The sequence below is a fragment of the Euprymna scolopes genome, chromosome 17 (genome assembly GCF_053919585.1).
Source record: "Euprymna scolopes isolate OS-2025 chromosome 17, ASM5391958v1, whole genome shotgun sequence".
Classification (NCBI taxonomy): domain Eukaryota; kingdom Metazoa; phylum Mollusca; class Cephalopoda; order Sepiida; family Sepiolidae; genus Euprymna; species Euprymna scolopes.
This window is the reverse complement of record NC_136498.1, coordinates 86,981,419-87,001,876: the sequence shown is the minus strand read 5'-3', so window position 1 is coordinate 87,001,876 and position 20,458 is coordinate 86,981,419. Positions and strand designations below refer to the sequence as shown.

General features: G+C 40.7%; 1 protein-coding gene across 1 annotated transcript in view; it reads right to left on the bottom strand.

Moving 5' to 3' along the window:
• Positions 1-20,458, bottom strand: part of LOC145296840 (polypeptide N-acetylgalactosaminyltransferase-like) — a 1,498,391-nt gene that overhangs the window by 185,815 nt on the left and 1,292,118 nt on the right. Inside the window, exon 8 of the mRNA XM_080142960.1 lies at positions 10,827-10,914. Coding sequence (XP_079999086.1) covers positions 10,827-10,914 — 88 coding nt within the window. The remainder of the gene's footprint in view (positions 1-10,826; positions 10,915-20,458) is intronic.

The following is a 20,458-nucleotide window of genomic DNA, read 5'->3' as shown; positions in this document are numbered from 1 at the left end:
ATAATCTTCTTGACTACAAACTAAAATAATCTTCTTGACTACAAACTAAAATAATCTTCTTGACTATAAACTAAAATAATCTTCTTGACTACAAACTAAAATAATCTTCTTGACTACAAACTAAAATAATCTTCTTGACTACAAACTAAAATAATCTTCTTGACTATAAACTGTCAAAATTGCCAGAAAGTACCAACAACCGATCTATGTATTTCGCTTTGTTGTACAATATATTCTTTCTACCTAAAACTGTTGTTTTCATCTTCTTTTATTACCCTTTCCAACAGCCACAAGAACTGGTGACTAGGTTTTATAAAGCTCATGCGGGAAAACCGAACTTTTAAATACCTCAGTGTTTCTACAATAACTGACAATAACAATTTGAGAACGCACATTGAGAAGTCAATTTTAAAATATCTCAGTGATTCACACCAAATTTATTCGAACTAACAATAAAGGACCCAACTCAAGAACATCGACCTTACGATGAAGATAGTGTGCCAGAAACACTAGCAACAAATCAGTCAGAGAGTCGGTACCATAGAACCGGGCGACTAAACACGTTTAAATGACCAGTAAGCAACTCTATAAAGTTGCACTGAATTCTACAAGATTCTGGAGGATTGGTTCTAGGAACCACCAACTCTCATTTCGCTGCACCAACTAAAAAAAAAAAAGGAAAAAAAATTGTTCAACGGGACTTAGATTCAGAGTCATAAATGAAAAATTCGTAAATGTTTTTTTTTTAGCTAAAAGTGACTTCTCGGTTTTTTTGTTTTTTCTCTTGAGTTTTCTCTCAAAGACAAAATTTAATGTTGTGATAAAAAAATGATTTTAACGATTTTTTTCTGCCGAGAGTGAACGTTAACTGAGACAGGTGTAATTATTTTTTTTTACCTTATGTTACCTTACATTATGTTAAGTGTTAAGAAAAAAAGGCTACGTGGAAAACAGAAAATTATTTCTTCCATGCATTCAAATAAGAATCAGGTATAAGTCAGGACTTAAAGTCCGCTTTCACACAAACTTCAGATGGAGTTGCAGAAAAAAATAATGAAGAAATATTAGTGAAACAATAGCAAAAAACGAAGAGACAGGCTAAACAACGACGATGACGACGACAACAACAACAAGTATTTCATGTATGCATTGGCCAGTATTGGAGGCAATGGTGACAACATTACAGCAAGCTACCATACCTATACGGCCTCTCTAAAATTCACAAGGATGGTATTCGAGTAAGACCCATTGTCAGCGCCTGATGGTGAGTCTAGATGTAGTGAGTCTGTTCACGAAAGTACCCACTGATGAAACTCTGACATTTGTACGGGATAAGCTGACATTGGATGCCTCACTGAAAGAACGCACTTACATCCCAATTGACAATATAATCGAGATATTGATCTTCTGTGTAGAAACTACATACTTTGTGATGGGAACTGATATATATATATATATTGGCAGGAAGAAGGTCTGGCGATGGGATCACCATTGTCCCAAGTACTGGCCAATGCACATATGGAATATGGCATTAGGGTCAACACTACTAAAGCCAACAATGTGGTTGCGAAATGTAGATGACACATTCATACTCTGGCCTCATCAGGAAGATGTTAAAACATTACTAAACCATGTGAACTTTGTCCGTCCAACAATTCATGATGGAAAAAGAACAGAACAACAAATTATCGTACCTAGATGTGCTGATAACCTACATTGGTCAGGGGTTTATGTCATCTGTATACCGAAAGCCAGCTTTCACTGGACAGTATCTAAACTTCAACTCCCACTATCCATATAATGTAAAGAAAGGAATCGTCTGTTGCCTACAACACCAAGCCAAAGCAATATGTAGTAACATCAGTGTATATCAAGAGGAGATGGACAGTTTGAGAGAAATCCTTCACCGAAACAACTATTCAGAGAGCATGACATCAGCTCCAAGAAATCTGGACCAGACACAAAAGAACACCACTCAGAAACTCACTACAGTTTGTACACTAAATGGCTTGTCTGAAAAACTTCAACGAATATGTAATCCATATGACATCAAAAAACATTTTTTTACACAGTGATCACCACTTATCAAGGCCCGGAAGCCATCCCTGAGTGGCTTCCGGGCCTTGATAAATGGTGATCACTGTGTAAAAAAAAAAAAAACAAAAAAAAAAAAACAGCATTTAGAAGTGATTCAACTGTTCAGAAACAGCTTGTGAAAGTCAAGCCCCATACAGAAAAAAATCATGACTAAGAACTGTGTATATGAAATCCCATGTAAATGTGGAAAACTATACAAGAGTGAAACTTGTTCACCACTAAACGTATGGAACATCGAAAAGCCATAATACATGGAGAGATTGAAAAACCAGGTATAGCTGACCATATCTGGAAGGAAAAGGGAAACATCTACCATTATGGGATGAAGTAAAAATTATAGACAGAGAAGAACGGTGGGGAGTATAACGACTCAACGAAGCAGGAAAACAGCTCAAAGTAGCTGGGGAATAACCAATTACTAAGTAGACTTAATATAGAATTTAATATGATATGTAAACCAGTAATTATAAACAATAGATAATATATACAAGTAATAAGTAAAAACATTAATATATACATCTAATAAGTTTAGAGATAGATATACACGTTAATATATAGTAATAATTAGTAATAAATAGTGATATTTACAACTAGAAATGAAATAGATTTAAGGCTCCTAAACCGCATACTAGAATTGTCCGCAAGGACCTGTGGCACAGTGGTTAGAGTACTTAGAAAAATCAATTGCAAAAAGCGATATTCTCCTAAAGGTTGAAGGTTCAATACAAATGCGAATTACTTAGGACATCTATCCAGTCATAGCCGACGGAACAAAAGCATGAAGTAAATAAAGGATTCTGCTCGAAATTCCGTCCAAATCCCCAAGTTCGACAAGATACACCTCAAGAAGGTCGGAGGTTACATCGACCGAAACGTTGTGAAAATCACATTAAGATGAGGACAGTAAATGAATTCAAATATAACGAATGTTTTTGTAATTCCATTACATCATTATATTTGCTGATATGAGGATTGATAATCACATGGACGCAACAGATAAACACGTTGTGTAGCAATCAATTTTAAGTGAGAGTTTTGTGAAGGTTGAATGTTTAATAGTCATTATAGGCGATACTAAAATAAAACAAAAATTACTTACTTAACATTTCTACTTTATTATGGTTGACAAAACGAGAACACTCTTAAATGAAAAGATCAGTTTGAATTTTCATATGGATTCCTAACTTTGCCATAATGCATGTGAACAATGCTGGCAATTATATCGGCCAAAACGTTGCTAGAAGATATCCAAGATAAGAAGAGTAGTTCGATTAATCCAAAATGACAGATATGTCAATCGTTATTTTATTTGAAGTTTAGACATTAATGGCATTGCTTTTTCGTCTGGCTTCAAGTAATAATCAGCTATTGTCTATTACAATGTGAGACACTCATAAATTTAGAAATGATAGAAAAATGATATATTTTTGTTGGTCTTCATGAAAGAGATTGCTTTGAAATATTGAAGTCTGAGAAAACATGTTTGTTCCGTGATTGCCTGAGATTATCCTGTTCCTCTTTCTATAGGGCATTGTTCAAAGTCATCATTAATCATTATAAGTTATTCGCATATAAAGTAAAGCATATCAGAAGTTGTAGTTGCTCTTCCCTCTTTATGAAAGATTGCTTTGTTATTTTTAATCAGCTACATAAATGTAATATTATGTTGTTATGTTATTACAGAAATGTAATACCATTATATATATATAATGTCATGATATAATGTTATGCTATATATATATATAATGTAATATATATAATATAAGGTTATAATATAATTATATAATATAATGTTATAATATAATATATATAATATAATGTTGTATATATAATGTAACAATATAATCTTCTTAAGTTATATATATAATGAAATATACTTCAGAATAGTTTTTATTTAACAATCAGTTGGTGTGGAAACGTGAGACTGTAGGTTTACAAAATATTACTGGCAGTAATATTCTATAAGTTATCCCATCTAAACAAGAATTGCTCGATATGCAAGATAGAGCAAATAAATTAAATTGTAATTCAATGAGTTTCAAACAACTCTCATTGAAATGAAATGAAGTGGTTGAGTTTCATATCAAAGAATTTTTATTATTCCAAGCAAGACACAGAATGCTTTAGAAAATTAATCTCCTTAACCTATAGGGTTTCGATGTCTACCATCTCATCAGAGGAGAGAAAATATTAGCAAATAGTTATAAAGGTATGCGCCCTATTTGCTAAAGTCAGTGAGACATGGAAAGTCAAAGTGAAAATAATACATTTATCAGAAGTCCTGTAGCAGGAGGATTTGTAGAAAAAGGATATGAATGTTTTTTTAGATCCAGCTTGCTTGTTATACGTTCTTTACATCCGTTTGGTAATAATGTCCAAGTTATATATTGGGTAATTCGCATAGCTGTGTAGATATCCGAATCGGGCAAGTGCTTGTATAAATTTGTTTGTGGGTCCAGCGATAATAATTCAAAGTCTGGTGGAAACCTTTTATTTAGAAGTCTATATTATTTTTAGTGGGACGAAGTGTTAGGGAGAGTAGGTAGTGGTAAGTGGTAGGAAGAGGGGTGAAACATATGTGCATATTCATCCCTATATACATATAGAAACACACACATACACACAATATACATGTATACATATACATACAAATACACATACACACACACATATATATACATATACACACATACATATATAAACGTATATATACATATACATATGCATACATATACACACATAAACATACATACATGTATATGAATAGATATCTCTTCAAATAGAATTCAAAGAATCATACAGTTTGACCGGTCACTTAATTGAGGTCAGGTCGTGTACTAGATATAGAGACTTAGTTCGGGGGAAGGGAAGAGGAGGAACAAGAAGAATATAGAGATAAGAACAAAAACAAAAATATAAATAAAAATAAAAAAGATGGGCCAAATACGTAAATGGAATAAATCGTTTTTTTCCAGATTTTTCCTAGTTTCATCTCAAATCTCATTGTCAGTTTAAATCGTATTTGTTCCGTCAACTCAAGTTATATATACTGCCCATGAGGTGCTAATTATTATTAATCTTATACGTATCTATATTTCCCGTAGAAAGGAGGATTGACATAAGGTTTAGAATATACTAATGTTTATGAGATAATTGTGAAACCAATCCTAAGATTATTGATGGAACGTTTTACCTTTATTTTATGATCCCTACAGTAATAGTTCAATGCTAAATAAGCTAAAACAAAGGTAATAAAGTAATGATAATACCTTACTGAAAAACGTTTAAAATCAGTAATATCCATAACATTATGCTATTTCATAATATTTAACTGGGGAAATTTTCTACAACTGCATTCCAATATTCACAAAGTTACCTATAAATACATGAATATATATATATATATATATATATATATATATATAGGATTGATATGTAGTTTGCTTGAAGCATTGTGTGGGATAGGTGTATAAAAGAAATTTAGAAGGCTGTCACAATGCGAGGAATGAATTATAGTCGCTGTTGGTAAGAGGAGACGAGAACAAGTGGCGATTTACAAATCAATAAGTACATACATATATATTTATTCAGTTGTATGGTAAAATGTCTTCCTTGTAAGTCTATGCGACGTATTCCATTATTAATTTCGGAAAAATTTTCCCTTTTCAAATGGTGTGCGTAACAGGTCGATTCAAAGCATGCTGGATGAAGGGTCGGAAGTTGTGTAGCTATGTGAGGCCTCGGGGCAAATGTGAGTAGGGGATTTATGTATGGTATGATTAGGTAATTAACATGTTTATAAATTTGCTATTTTTATTTTTATTTATTTATCTTTATTTTTATTTTATTTATTTATTTTTTTGGTTTATAACTTGTTTTAGCGTGAGCTATATATATATATATATATATATATATATATATATATATATATATATACATACACATATACATACACATGCATGCACGCATACAATGCATATTTTTACATACACGCAACCATACAGTTTATATACACATACGCTCACTTATTCTATTATATATACTTACATCTAAGCCCATATATACCCACATATAATACGTGTTCCATATATACTCAGATATACCCTCATATATACATGTATATATATATATATATATATATATATATATATATATATTAGTTTCAGACATAATATCATGTATTTGATATTTGTCTATATATTTTATGTGAAAACTATTAAAAATGAATGTAGAATAAGTATCATTACCTTATATGTGTTAAAATATGGGCATCTGTAAGACACTGTTCAAACCCCCATGAAGAGTTTTTCCCATCCGGGCCAATTTAGGTCATTTTTGAAAGTAGGATTATATGACTTGTTATACCATTTTTCTGGGTTAAAATTTAATGAGGAATTAAAAAACCTGTAAAGTGATTAACTCTTTAGGTTAGTTAAGTCAGAAATAACACAAATTATTGCAAACAAAAGTCAATTTACAAAGAAAAATCGTTTTAATTAAGCACTGTATGACAATCTCATCCCCAAGGCAATGTTATACTGCTGCATGATATACTTGGATTTGGAAGCCAAAGCAGCATCACTTAAATTTTCACCAAGCTCTTGGATTTGATGCACAGATTTCTGGTTGTAATTGTCCTCACCGACTCATTTCACTATCAGTTTATTTATCTGCCCGGAAAAGCGATGAATTAAGTGTGGAGGGACTTCTGCCATTTGAGCCAGAAACCAATTGTCGTAGTTCTGTTCATTTGGGGCAACTACAGCATCTCCGTCACTAGCATCTTCAACAGCAGAATAATCAGGTGATGAATTTGAATCCTCGGGAGGATTGGAATCAACGTTTTTAGTGTTCTCTCTACGTTCTCCCCACAGGGTTTTGCAACTTTAGCACGAGTTGCAGAGACTGTTTTTGTGTGACAACGTTGTTGTTGTAGTTTCGATCTTCTCTTTCGTCGTGTGTTTGGTGTCATGGCTGCTTCTCCATTGATAGGTGGTCTCCCTGGTTTTGAGGATATTGGTTCATCAGACGTAGTCTTGCTACGTTGTGATGCACGATCAGGACGACTAGAAGGTTGTTTTGGGGTTGGAGATGGTGGTTGAGGAGCTTTAGAACAACTCTAACGCGTCTTGGCTACATGGTATTCAGCTTTCTCTTCCTTTGACAAGCTGCTGTGGCCACCCTCTGAACTTGGTCTACCCTTCTCAGCTTGGTTTTCCTTTTTGAATGGCATTTTGCTAATCTAAAATCTTAAAATAAAATTCAAGTAATAAGCGGTTGTTTCCACATTTTATTATTGCATTGGCGACCATGTGGGCTTCTTAAGTTAAAAATTCTCATTTTTTTTTGTAAAAATGAAAAAAACATTGTCACATACATAAATCTGCAATTTAACTAAAAAAAACAAAACTAAAAAAAACATAAAAGCGTTTTGGGCATCGTTTTTTGCAGAATTCTATCTACACATGGTACTTTCTTGCCTGGGTTCCTCATTTTTTGTAATAGATAAGTAATATTTGAAATACGGCCTTTCTTTTGGGTGCCTTGAATTTTTTGTCACGATTTTTAGGCCATTTTTGGTGCCTCAGCTCCAAAATTATAGACTAGAACTATGATTTTGAAAGTTTAACTTATTGGCTACAGATATGACCACATGCTGAGGCCTGAACTTTTGAGGGCTGGTTGAAAATAATTTTGGCTTCACGGGAAAAACTCTTCATGGACACTTGATCATCGTAAATTATAACAATTAAAACATTTTTTAATTTTTACAGGAACGTTATGAAAAAAGCCTCTAAAGTCCGTAATTATGAATTTGATATAACTCGAAGAAAAATTAATTTCTCGAACTACCGATATTATCATTGAATTAAGCATTGAGTACAATGGAAGTTGGTTTAATTGAGTATTTCTTGTGGAAATCTTTCATGATTGAGATTTGGGATTTGTGGAATAAGTCGACAGACTTGCTTAGAGCAGGACAGAGAGGGAAAGTAAGAGAAAAAGAAACAAAGAATATTTTTTGTAGCACATGATAAGGTAAAGCCGTAACAATTACCCACTAATATGGCATCAAGCGGCCCCGCCAGATGCTACTGCATGGTCCAGAATCCATTCACCAAATGGCAATACAGCAGCCCCCGTACTTTGCACCTGCTGATAGGACAGCCTTCTTAATGGTTAATCCAAGGTCCACATCCTTGACTATCAGGCAGCTAACGTCAGCCCAGTTAAAACGTTTAGCTCCAGCACCCTTACTAGTGACATGGCCACTAGGATAGACAAAGAAACAGAATTTCCAGCATCACACAAAATACTGCCAACCTAGAATACAGTTTTTTATTCTCCCTTTTTCAGAAAAATCACTCATTGAAATAAAGGAGGACTGAGGGACAAATAAGGAGAAGCGAGAGTTACAAGAGCTGCTGATAACGCATCCACAATGCATTGTCTAATCTCAATTTAAAAAAGGGAGGGCTAAATGGACTTATTAATAAATATTAATTAGTATAAATCCGTAGCTCTTCATCGAAATTAGAGATATTATTTGAAGATATCTTTCCCTCCCATATCTACATGTGAATTTATATTGTGGAATCAACATGACACTGTTATAGATTTCGTAATTTTTTTTTGCATTTTAAGTACTAACAGAAATAAACTTATAATATATTAAACAAAATAAAATAAATAAATAAATAAATATAATAAAATGATTTAGCACAAAACCGGTGGGGATTATCTCATATTGAAATATTGTCCCCAACATGCAATCTGAAAAAGGATACTTTACATAGGCGGCATTGAATATAGCGTCCAATAGGTCAGCAAGAAAATAAAAAAAGAATAAAATAAATAGATACATTACAATATTTACCTGACTAGCTTCTACAAAAATATTTTTTTTCTTATCTCTCCTACTTTTCCAAGATGCTGCCTTCAACGCAGTAAAGTTTCCATTCTACAGAGCCATGTGTTTTGGGTGTGTACTCAGGACAGAGAGAGAGAGAGAGAGAGAGAGAGAGAGAGAGAGAGAGAGAGAGAGAGAGAGAGAGAGAGATGGGAGGGGACCAGGGTGAATTCATAGTCAGCTACTCGACTCGTATGGTTTACAGGATGCCTTTTTTATATTCTAGATACGTTTGCATTTTAAGTACTAACAGAAATAAACTTATAATATATGAAACAAAGTCAAATAAAAAATAAATGTTATATACAGTTATATTGTTATGTTATCACATAAATGTAATACACAGTTATGCTGTTATTTACAGTTATGTTATTATTTCATTACGTAAATAATTATTATTATGTTGCCATGTTATTACATCAATGTAATTTACAATTATGTTGTTATGTTATTACATAAATGTTATATACAGTTCTGTTATGACGTTATTACATTAATGTAATATACAATTATGTTGTTATGTTATTACATGAATACATTTTACAGTTATGTGGTTATTTTTTTACATAAATGTAATTTACAGTTATGTTTTTGTTATTACATAAATGTTATGTACAAATATGTTATTATATGTGACATAAATGTAATTTACAGTTATATTATTACATAAATGTTATATACAGTGATGTTATCATTTTATTACATAAATGTAATATACATTGATGTTATTGGCTATAAAATTAAGTACGCATATGCAATAACAAGTTTGATGCACAGAACACATCCCAAGGCTTTCAACCATCTGCAATCAAACAAGCAAACAGATAATCCTCATGTGGATTAGTGGGCAAGATTTTATTTACACACCATTTGATCTCTATGCTACTTTCGTTGCTATCAAATGTTGATATGGTAAATTCGTTGCTATAAAAGATGTTTTGTACACTAATGGCAGATATAACTTTTGCAAATTAGATAAAGTAAATCTTTTGTGCGAAATTTCTTCATTTCTTCTGCTACAACTTTAAATTAGATCTAGTCTAATATGTCTTTCATGATCTCTTTCGTGCTTAAATGTATGCACTTGCTGAATCGATTACTGCGATATTTGAAAATAAATATTTTTGTAGAAGTTTTCCTTTTTTCTATCATTACTTTCTTTTTCTACACAAACAAGATAATAATAAAAGAGTAGTAATATGTATTTAATACATACATAATTTGACAAGTGGCAATACCTCACATCAAACGAGTCTAAAACTAGGTTAAAGGTGGGTTTCCTTTTTCAATAAAACTGAAAAATATCAGTTTCATTTTAAGACGTTTTAAAACAAGTTAGGACTACATAAATACAGCAATAGATACTTTTTAAATGAATACATAGAACTAAAATTGTATATACGAAACTAATATCGTGTTAATGCATAAGAATTATGCTGGAAACAGAAACGGGTATTAATAGGAGTGAAGGTCGGAAAATAATTTTAATACATCACAATAAAACAAAAATGCCTGCATATTGAAATTCGTGCTCAGTAGAATTTGATAGCTTGTATCTCAGAAGATAGACAGCTGAAAAGCATATTCCTCTGATCTTGGAAACAGGAAGAGAAAGTTATAAAACATTCATCCTAAATAATTTAGTTTTGACCATTTTTTTCAATTTGAAATATCAGAATGAAAATTTATTCGAAACACTTTTTAATTCTTTTTATAAAATTTTATTTTAGTTGAAGCAAAAAGAAATTTGCTGTTTTATCTGTAAAATACAAAATGAAAACAGGAAAAAAATTGAGACCAGGGAAAGTTACTTCCTTACCTAATAGGCCAGGTTTCATCAGATGTTCGGCGTGCTTTCTCGCTAGGACTCATGTAATCCCATTTAAATATGAGGTTCCAGTCAAAACCTGAAATTTAAATCAATATTTTACAATGTGAATGTAACAAAATAAAAAGAATAAAATCAAATGTTTTCAACTATTTTTAACCCCCCCCGCCCCATCCCATCCCATGTCTCTTATTCACCATGCTCAGAAACCTCCTTGGCAAGATTATCTAACTAAAAAGTGCGTTCTAAATTATATACTTTGAGAAATGTTATGTTTTTTTTTTATCATACAATAATATACAAAATTGATTTGAATAATAATAGGACTTGGTGTGCTGTCTAGACTATGGGCGAAAAAGTGTAATATTGGGACTATATAGCTGCAATCCTAGCCTTTTCCATGTTTCGAATTTACATAAGTTATTCAACTATAAGCACCGAGACGAATGAATGCTGGAACATGGAATAATAATAAGAAAAGTAATTATCAAAAAAAGTCACTTCTTTATTTTGACTGATGCAAATCAGAGATCTGTGCGTTAGTAGCTGAACGAGAGAAGTTTTATCAGTGCTAAAAGTAACAAACCATTTCCCACAGGGCATCATATGTTTGAAGAGAGAAAATCAGTAAGATTTGGATTACTAATGCTCTTCAGGGTGCCACCATATACAATTGTGATGTCTACATAGATGTTAACAAATGACCTTACAATATGATTTGACAAATCGTTAATGAAGATCAAGAAAAGTGTTGGCCTCAGATAGACCCTAAAAGGGAAAATCAATACAGTGGTTGTGACAGGAGTCCGATTACTTTTTTAAATGCACTTTGCAGATACCGTTCTTCTTATTTATTACAACTTGAAATGTCATAGAAAATTTTGATGCGATTGATAGGAAAAAATAGTTGATAACATTAGTATATTTTATGTTTGTAATTTATTGCTTAAATTTCAATAAAGAATAATTATTTTTTTACATAAAGCACACTGGGAAATATTTATTATTCTAATCTGAAAATCGTTGTTATCGAGACAGCAGTATTCCAACATATTGTGTTTGCTGATTCACTAAAAGTGAATTTCACTTCATTGAAAATCCATGGAAACAGCTATTCAAATTTTTATCAGAAAAATCATATTTTGAATGAAATTGAGTATTATAAATTTACCCTGTAGCTATTTTTATTTGTAAATTAAGAGAAATATGTCATCATGAGTCGCATCTTCCGCTTGGTGCGGATTGCAAACTCATGTGACTTATTTTTCGCCATTCCTTCGGTTCAGGGCAAATTGGTTGGTGGACGCCCAACTGTTGAGGGACGCCCAACTGTTGAGGGATGTCCAACTGTTGAGGGACGCCCAAGTGTTGAGGGATGCCCAACTGTTGAGGGACGCCCAACTGTTGAGGGACGCGCAACTGTTGAGGGATGCCCAACTGTTGAGGGATGTCCAACTCATGAGGGACGCCACACTGTTGAAGGACGCGCAACTGTTGAGGGATGCCCAACTGCTGAGGGATGCCAAACTGTTGAGAGATGCCCAACTGTTGAGGGATGCCCAACTGTTGAGGGATGCCCAACTGTTGAGGGATGTCCAACTCATGAGGGACGCCACACTGTTGAAGGACGCGCAACTGTTGAGGGATGCCCAACTGCTGAGGGATGCCAAACTGTTGAGAGATGCCCAACTGTTGAGGGATGCCCAACTGTTGAGAGATGCCCAACTGTTGAGGGATGCCCAACTGTTGAGTGATGCCCAACTGTTGAGGGATGCCCAACTATTGAGATATGCCCAACTGTTGAGGGATGCCCAACTGTTGAGGGACGCCAAACTGTTGAGGGATGCCCAACTGTTGAGGGATTCCCAACTGTTGAGGGATGCCAAACTGTTGAGGGATGTCCAACTGTTGAGGGATGCCCAACTGTTGAGTGATGCCCAACTGTTGAGGGATGCCCAATTGTTGAGGGATGCCCAACTGTTGAGGGATGCCCAACTGTTGAGGGATGTCCCACTGTTGAGGCATGCAAAACTGTTGAGTGATGCCCAACTGTTGAGGGATGCCCAACTGTTGAAGGATGCCCAACTGTTGAGTGATGCCCAACTGTTGAGGGATGTCCAACTGTTGAGGGATGTCCAACTGTTGAAGGATGCCCAACTGTTGAGGGATGCGCAATTGTTGAGGGATGCCCAACTGTTGAGGGATGCCCAACTGTTGAGGGATGCCCAACTGTTGAGGGATGTCAAACTGTTGAGGGATGTCCAACTGTTGAAGGATGCCCAACTGTTGAGGGATGCCCAACTGTTGGTGGACGCCCAACTGTTGAGGGATGCCCAACTGTTGAGGGACGCCCAATTGTTGAGGGATGCCCAACTGTTGAGGGATGCCCAATTGTTGAGGGATGCCCAACTGTTGAGGGATGCCACATTGTTGAGGGATGTCCAACTGTTGAAGGATGCCCAACTGTTGAGGGATGCCCAACTGTTGGTGGACGCCCAACTGTTGAGGGATGCCCAACTGTTGAGGGACGCCCAATTGTTGAGGGATGCCCAACTGTTGAGGGACGCCCAATTGTTGAGGGATGTCAAACTGTTGAGGGATGCCCAACTGTTGAGTGATGCCCAACTGTTGAGGGACGCCCAATTGTTGAGGGATGCCCAACTGTTTAGGGATGCCCAACTGTTGAGTGATGCCCAACTGTTGAGGGATGCCCAACTGTTGAGTGATGCCCAACTGTTGAGGGATGTCCAACTGTTGAGGGACGCCCAATTGTTGAGGGATGCCCAACTGTTGAGGGACGCCCAATTGTTGAGGGATGCCAAACTGTTGAGGGATGCCCAACTGTTGAGGGATGCCCAACTGTTGAGGGATGCCCAACTGTTGAGGGATGCCCAACTGTTGAGGGATGCCCAATTGTTGAGGGATGCCCAACTGTTGAGGGATGCCCAACTGTTGAGGGACGCCAAACTGTTGAGGGATGCCCAACTGTTGAGGGACGCCCAATTGTTGAGGGATGCCAAACTGTTGAGGGATGCCCAACTGTTGAGGGATGCCCAACTGTTGAGGGATGCCCAACTGTTGAGGGATGCCCAACTGTTGAGGGATGCCCAATTGTTGAGGGATGCCCAACTGTTGAGGGATGCCCAACTGTTGAGGGACGCCAAACTGTTGAGGGATGCCCAACTGTTGAGGGACGCCCAATTGTTGAGGGATGCCAAACTGTTGAGGGATGCCCAACTGTTGAGTGATGCCCAACTGTTGAGGGACGCCCAATTGTTGAGGGATGCCCAACTGTTGAGGGATGCCCAACTGTTGAGGCATGCCCAACTGTTGAGGGATGCCCAACTGTTGAGTGATGCCCAACTGTTGAGTGATGCCCAACTGTTGAGGGATGTCCAACTGTTGAGGGATGTCCAACTGTTGAAGGATGCCCAACTGTTGAGGGATGCCCAATTGTTGAGGGATGCCCAACTGTTGAGGGATGCCCAACTGTTGAGGGATGCCCAACTGTTGAGGGATGTCCCACTGTTGAGGCATGCCAAACTGTTGAGTGATGCCCAACTGTTGAGGGATGCCCAACTGTTGAAGGATGCCCAACTGTTGAGTGATGCCCAACTGTTGAGGGATGTCCAACTGTTGAGGGATGCCCAATTGTTGAGGGACGCCAAACTGTTGAGGGATGCCCAATTGTTGAGGGATGCCCAACTGTTGAGGGATGCCCAACTGTTGAGGGACGCCCAACTGTTGAGGGATGCCCAACTGTTGAGTGATGCCCAACTGTTGAGGGATGCCCAATTGTTGAGGGATGCCCAACTGTTGAGGGATGCCCAACTGTTGAGGCATGCCCAACTGTTGAGGGATGCCAAACTGTTGAGTGATGCCCAACTGTTGAGGGATGCCCAACTGTTGAGGGATGCCCAACTGTTGAGTGATGCCCAACTGTTGAGGGACGCCAAACTGTTGAGGGATGCCCAATTGTTGAGTGATGCCCAACTGTTGAGGGATGCCCAATTGTTGAGGGATGCCCAACTGTTGAGGGATGCCCAACTGTTGAGGGACGCCAAACTGTTGAGGGATGCCCAATTGTTGAGGGATGTCCAACTGTTGAGGGATGCCCAACTGTTGAGGGATGCCCAACTGTTGAGGGATGCCCAATTGTTGAGGGATGTCCAACTGTTGAGGGATGCCCAACTGTTGAGGGACGCCAAACTGTTGAGTGATGCCCAACTGTTGAGGGATACCCAACTGTTGAGTGATGCCCAACTGTTGAGGGATGCCCAACTGTTGAGTGATGCCCAACTGTTGAGGGATGCCCAACTGTTGAGTGATGCCCAACTGTTGAGGGATGCCAATTGTTGAGGGATGTCCAACTGTTGAGGGATGCCCAACTGTTGAGGGACGCCAAACTGTTGAGTGATGCCCAACTGTTGAGGGATGCCCAACTGTTGAGTGATGCCCAACTGTTGAGGGATGCCCAATTGTTGAGGGATGCCCAACTGTTGAGGGATGCCCAACTGTTGAGGGACGCCAAACTGTTGAGGGATGCCCAATTGTTGAGGGATGTCCAACTGTTGAGGGATGCCCAACTGTTGAGGCATGCCCAACTGTTGAGGGATGCCAAACTGTTGAGTGATGCCCAACTGTTGAGGGATGCCCAACTGTTGAGGGATGCCCAACTGTTGAGTGATGCCCAACTGTTGAGGGACGCCAAACTGTTGAGGGATGCCCAATTGTTGAGGGATGCCCAACTGTTGAGGGATGCCCAACTGTTGAGGGACGCCAAACTGTTGAGGGATGCCCAATTGTTGAGGGATGTCCAACTGTTGAGGGATGCCCAACTGTTGAGGCATGCCCAACTGTTGAGGGATGCCAAACTGTTGAGTGATGCCCAACTGTTGAGGGATGCCCAACTGTTGAGGGATGCCCAACTGTTGAGTGATGCCCAACTGTTGAGGGACGCCAAACTGTTGAGGGATGCCCAATTGTTGAGGGATGCCCAACTGTTGAGGGATGCCCAACTGTTGAGGGACGCCAAACTGTTGAGGGATGCCCAATTGTTGAGGGATGTCCAACTGTTGAGGGATGCCCAACTGTTGAGGCATGCCCAACTGTTGAGGGATGCCAAACTGTTGAGTGATGCCCAACTGTTGAGGGATGCCCAACTGTTGAGGGATGCCCAACTGTTGAGGGACGCCCAACTGTTGAGGGATGCCCAACTGTTGAGGGATGCCCAACTGTTGAGGGATGCCCAACTGTTGAGGGATGTCCAACTGTTGAGGGATGCCAAACTGTTGAGGGATGCCCAACTGTTGAGGGATGCCAAACTGTTGAGGGATGCCCAACTGTTGAGGGATGCCCAACTGTTGAGGGATGCCCAACTGTTGAGGGATGCCCAACTGTTGAGGGATGCCCAACTGTTGAGGGATGCCCAACTGTTGAGGGATGCCCAACTGTTGAGGGATGCCAAACTGTTGAGGGATGCCCAACTGTTCAGGGATGCCCAACTGTTGAGGGATGCCCAACTGTTGAGGGATGCCCAACTGTTGAGGGATGCCAAACTGTTGAGGGATGCCAAACTGTTGAGGGATGCCCAACTGTTGAGGGATGCCCAACTGTTGAGGGATGCCCAACTGTTGAGTGATGCCCAACTGTTGAGGGATGCCCAACTGTTGAGGGATGCCAAACTGTTGAGGGATGCCCAATTGTTGAGGGATGCCCAAAAGTTGAGGCATGCCAAACTGTTGAGGGATGCCCAACTGTTGAGGGATGCCCAACTGTTGAGGGATGCCCAACTGTTGAGGGATGCCCAACTGTTGAGGGATGCCCAACTGTTGAGGGATGCCCAACTGTTGAGGGACGCCCAACTGTTGAGGGATGCCCAACTGTTGAGGGATGCCCAACTGTTGAGGGATGCCCAACTGTTGAGGGATGCCAAACTGTTGAGGGATGCCCAACTGTTGAGGGATGCCCAACTGTTGAGGGATGCCCAACTGTTGAGGGATGCCCAACTGTTGAGGGATGCCAAACTGTTGAGGGATGCCCAACTGTTGAGGGATGCCCAACTGTTGAGGGATGCCCAACTGTTGAGGGATGCCCAACTGTTGAGGGATGCCCAACTGTTGAGGGATGCCCAACTGTTGAGGGATGCCCAACTGTTGAGGGATGCCCAACTGTTGAGGGATGCCCAACTGTTGAGGGATGCCAAACTGTTGAGGGATGCCCAACTGTTGAGGGATGCCCAACTGTTGAGGGATGCCCAACTGTTGAGGGATGCCCAACTGTTGAGGGATGCCAAACTGTTGAGGGATGCCAAACTGTTGAGGGATGCCCAACTGTTGAGGGATGCCCAACTGTTGAGTGATGCCCAACTGTTGAGGGATGCCCAACTGTTGAGGGATGCCAAACTGTTGAGGGATGCCCAATTGTTGAGGGATGCCCAAATGTTGAGGCATGCCAAACTGTTGAGGGATGCCCAACTGTTGAGGGATGCCCAACTGTTGAGGGATGCCCAACTGTTGAGGGATGCCCAACTGTTGAGGGATGCCCAACTGTTGAGGGACGCCCAACTGTTGAGGGACGCCCAACTGTTGAGGGATGCCCAACTGTTGAGGGATGCCCAACTGTTGAGGGATGCCCAACTGTTGAGGGATGCCAAACTGTTGAGGGATGCCCAACTGTTGAGGGATGCCCAACTGTTGAGGGATGCCCAACTGTTGAGGGATGCCCAACTGTTGAGGGATGCCAAACTGTTGAGGGATGCAAAACTGTTGAGGGATGCCCAACTGTTGAGGGATGCCCAACTGTTGAGGGATGCCCAACTGTTGAGTGATGCCCAACTGTTGAGGGATGCCCAACTGTTGAGGGATGCCAAACTGTTGAGGGATGCCCAATTGTTGAGGGATGCCCAAATGTTGAGGCATGCCAAACTGTTGAGGGATGCCCAACTGTTGAGGGATGCCCAACTGTTGAGGGATGCCAAACTGTTGAGGGATGTCCAACTGTTGAGGGATGCCCAACTGTTGAGGGATGCCCAACTGTTGAGGGATGCCCAACTGTTGAGGGATGCCCAACTGTTGAGGGATGTCCAACTGTTGAGGGATGCCAAACTGTTGAGGGATGCCCAATTGTTGAGGGATGCCCAACTGTTGAGGGATGCCCAACTGTTGAGTGATGCCCAACTGTTGAGGCATGCCCAATTGTTGAGGGATGCCCAACTGTTGAGGGATGCCCAATTGTTGAGGGATGCCCAACTGTTGAGGGATGTCCAACTGTTGAGGGATGCCAAACTGTTGAGGGATGCCCAATTGTTGAGGGATGCCCAACTGTTGAGGGATGCCCAACTGTTGAGTGATGCCCAACTGTTGAGGCTTGCCCAATTGTTGAGGGATGCCCAACTGTTGAGGGATGCCCAATTGTTGAGGGATGCCCAACTGTTGAGGGATGCCAAACTGTTGAGGGATGCCCAATTGTTGAGGGATGCCAAACTGTTGAGGGATGCCCAACTGTTGAGTGATGCCCAACTGTTGAGGCATGCCCAATTGTTGAGGGATGCCCAACTGTTGAGGGATGCCCAATTGTTGAGGGATGCCCAACTGTTGAGGGATGCCCAACTGTTGAGTGATGCCCAACTGTTGAGGCATGCCCAATTGTTGAGGGATGTCCAACTGTTGAGGCATGCCCAATTGTTGAGGGATGCCAAACTTTTGAGGGATGCCCAACTGTTGAGTGATGCCCAACTGTTGAGGCATGCCCAATTGTTGAGGGATGTCCAACTGTTGAGGCATGCCCAATTGTTGAGGGATGCCCAACTGTTGAGGCATGCCCAATTGTTGAGGGATGCCCAACTGTTGAGTGATGCCCAACTGTTGAGGGATGCCAAACTGTTGAGGGATGCCCAACTGTTGAGTGATGCCCAACTGTTGAGGCATGCCCAATTGTTGAGGGATGCCCAACTGTTGAGTGATGCCCAATTGTTGAGATATGCCCAACTGTTGAGGGATGCCCAACTGTTGAGGGATGCCCAACCGTTGAGGGATGCCCAACTGTTGAGTGATGCCCAACTGTTGAGGGATGCCCAATTGTTGAGGGATGCCCAACTGTTGAGGGATGCCCAACTGTTGAGGGATGCCAAACTGTTGAGGGATGTCCAACTGTTGAGGGATGTCCAACTGTTGAGGGATGCCCAATTGTTGAGGGATGCCAAACTGTTGAGGGATGCCAAACTGTTGAGGGATGCCCAACTGTTGAGGGATGCCCAACTGTTGAGGGATGCCAAACTGTTGAGGGATGCCCAATTGTTGAGGGATGCCAAACTGTTGAGGGATGCCCAACTGTTGAGGGATGCCAAACTGTTGAGGGATGCCCAACTGTTGAGGGATGCCCAACTGTTGAGGGATGCCCAACTGTTTAGGGATGCCAAACTGTTGAGGGATGCCCAATTGTTGAGGGATGCCAAACTGTTGAGGGATGCCCAACTGTTGAGGGATGCCAAACTGTTGAGGGATGCCCAACTGTTGAGAGATGCCCAACTGTTGAGGGATGCCCAACTGTTGAGGGATGCCAAACTGTTGAGGGATGCCCAATTGTTGAGGGATGCCAAACTGTTGAGGGATGCCCAACTGTTGAGGGATGCCAAACTGTTGAGGGATGCCCAATTGTTGAGGGATGCCCAACTGTTGAGGGATGCCCAATTGTTGAGGGATGCCCAACTGTTGAGGGATGCCCAACTGTTGAGTGATGCCCAACTGTTGAGGCATGCCCAATTGTTGAGGGATGTCCAACTGTTGAGGCATGCCCAATTGTTGAGGGATGCCAAACTGTTGAGGGATGCCCAACTGTTGAGTGATGCCCAACTGTTGAGGCATGCCCAATTGTTGAGGGATGTCCAACTGTTGAGGCATGCCCAATTGTTGAGGGATGCCCAACTGTTGAGGCATGCCCAATTGTTGAGGGATGCCCAACTGTTGAGTGATGCCCAACTGTTGAGGGATGCCAAACTGTTGAGGGATGCCCAACTGTTGAGTGATGCCCAACTATTGAGGCATGCCCAATTGTTGAGGGATGCCCAACTGTTGAGGGATGCCCAATTGTTGAGGGATGCCCAACTGTTGAGGGATGCCCAACTGTTGAGGGATGCCAAACTGTTGAGGGATGCCCAATTGTTGAGGGATGCCCAACTGTTGAGGGATGCCCAATTGTTGAGGGATGCCCAACTGTTGAGGGATGCCCAACTGTTGAGGGATGCCCAACTGTTGAGTGATGCCCAACTGTTGAGGGATGCCCAACTGTTGAGGGATGCCCAACTGTTGAGGGATGCCAAACTGTTGAGGGATGTCCAACTGTTGAGGGATGTCCAACTGTTGAGGGATGCCCAATTGTTGAGGGATGCCCAACTGTTGAGGGATGCCCAACTGTTGAGGGATGCCCAACTGTTGAGGGATGCCCAACTGTTGAGGGATGTCCAACTGTTGAGGGATGCCAAACTGTTGAGGGATGCCCAATTGTTGAGGGATGCCAAACTGTTGAGGGATGCCCAACTGTTGAGTGATGCCCAACTGTTGAGGCATGCCCAATTGTTGAGGGATGCCCAACTGTTGAGGGATGCCCAACTGTTGAGTGATGCC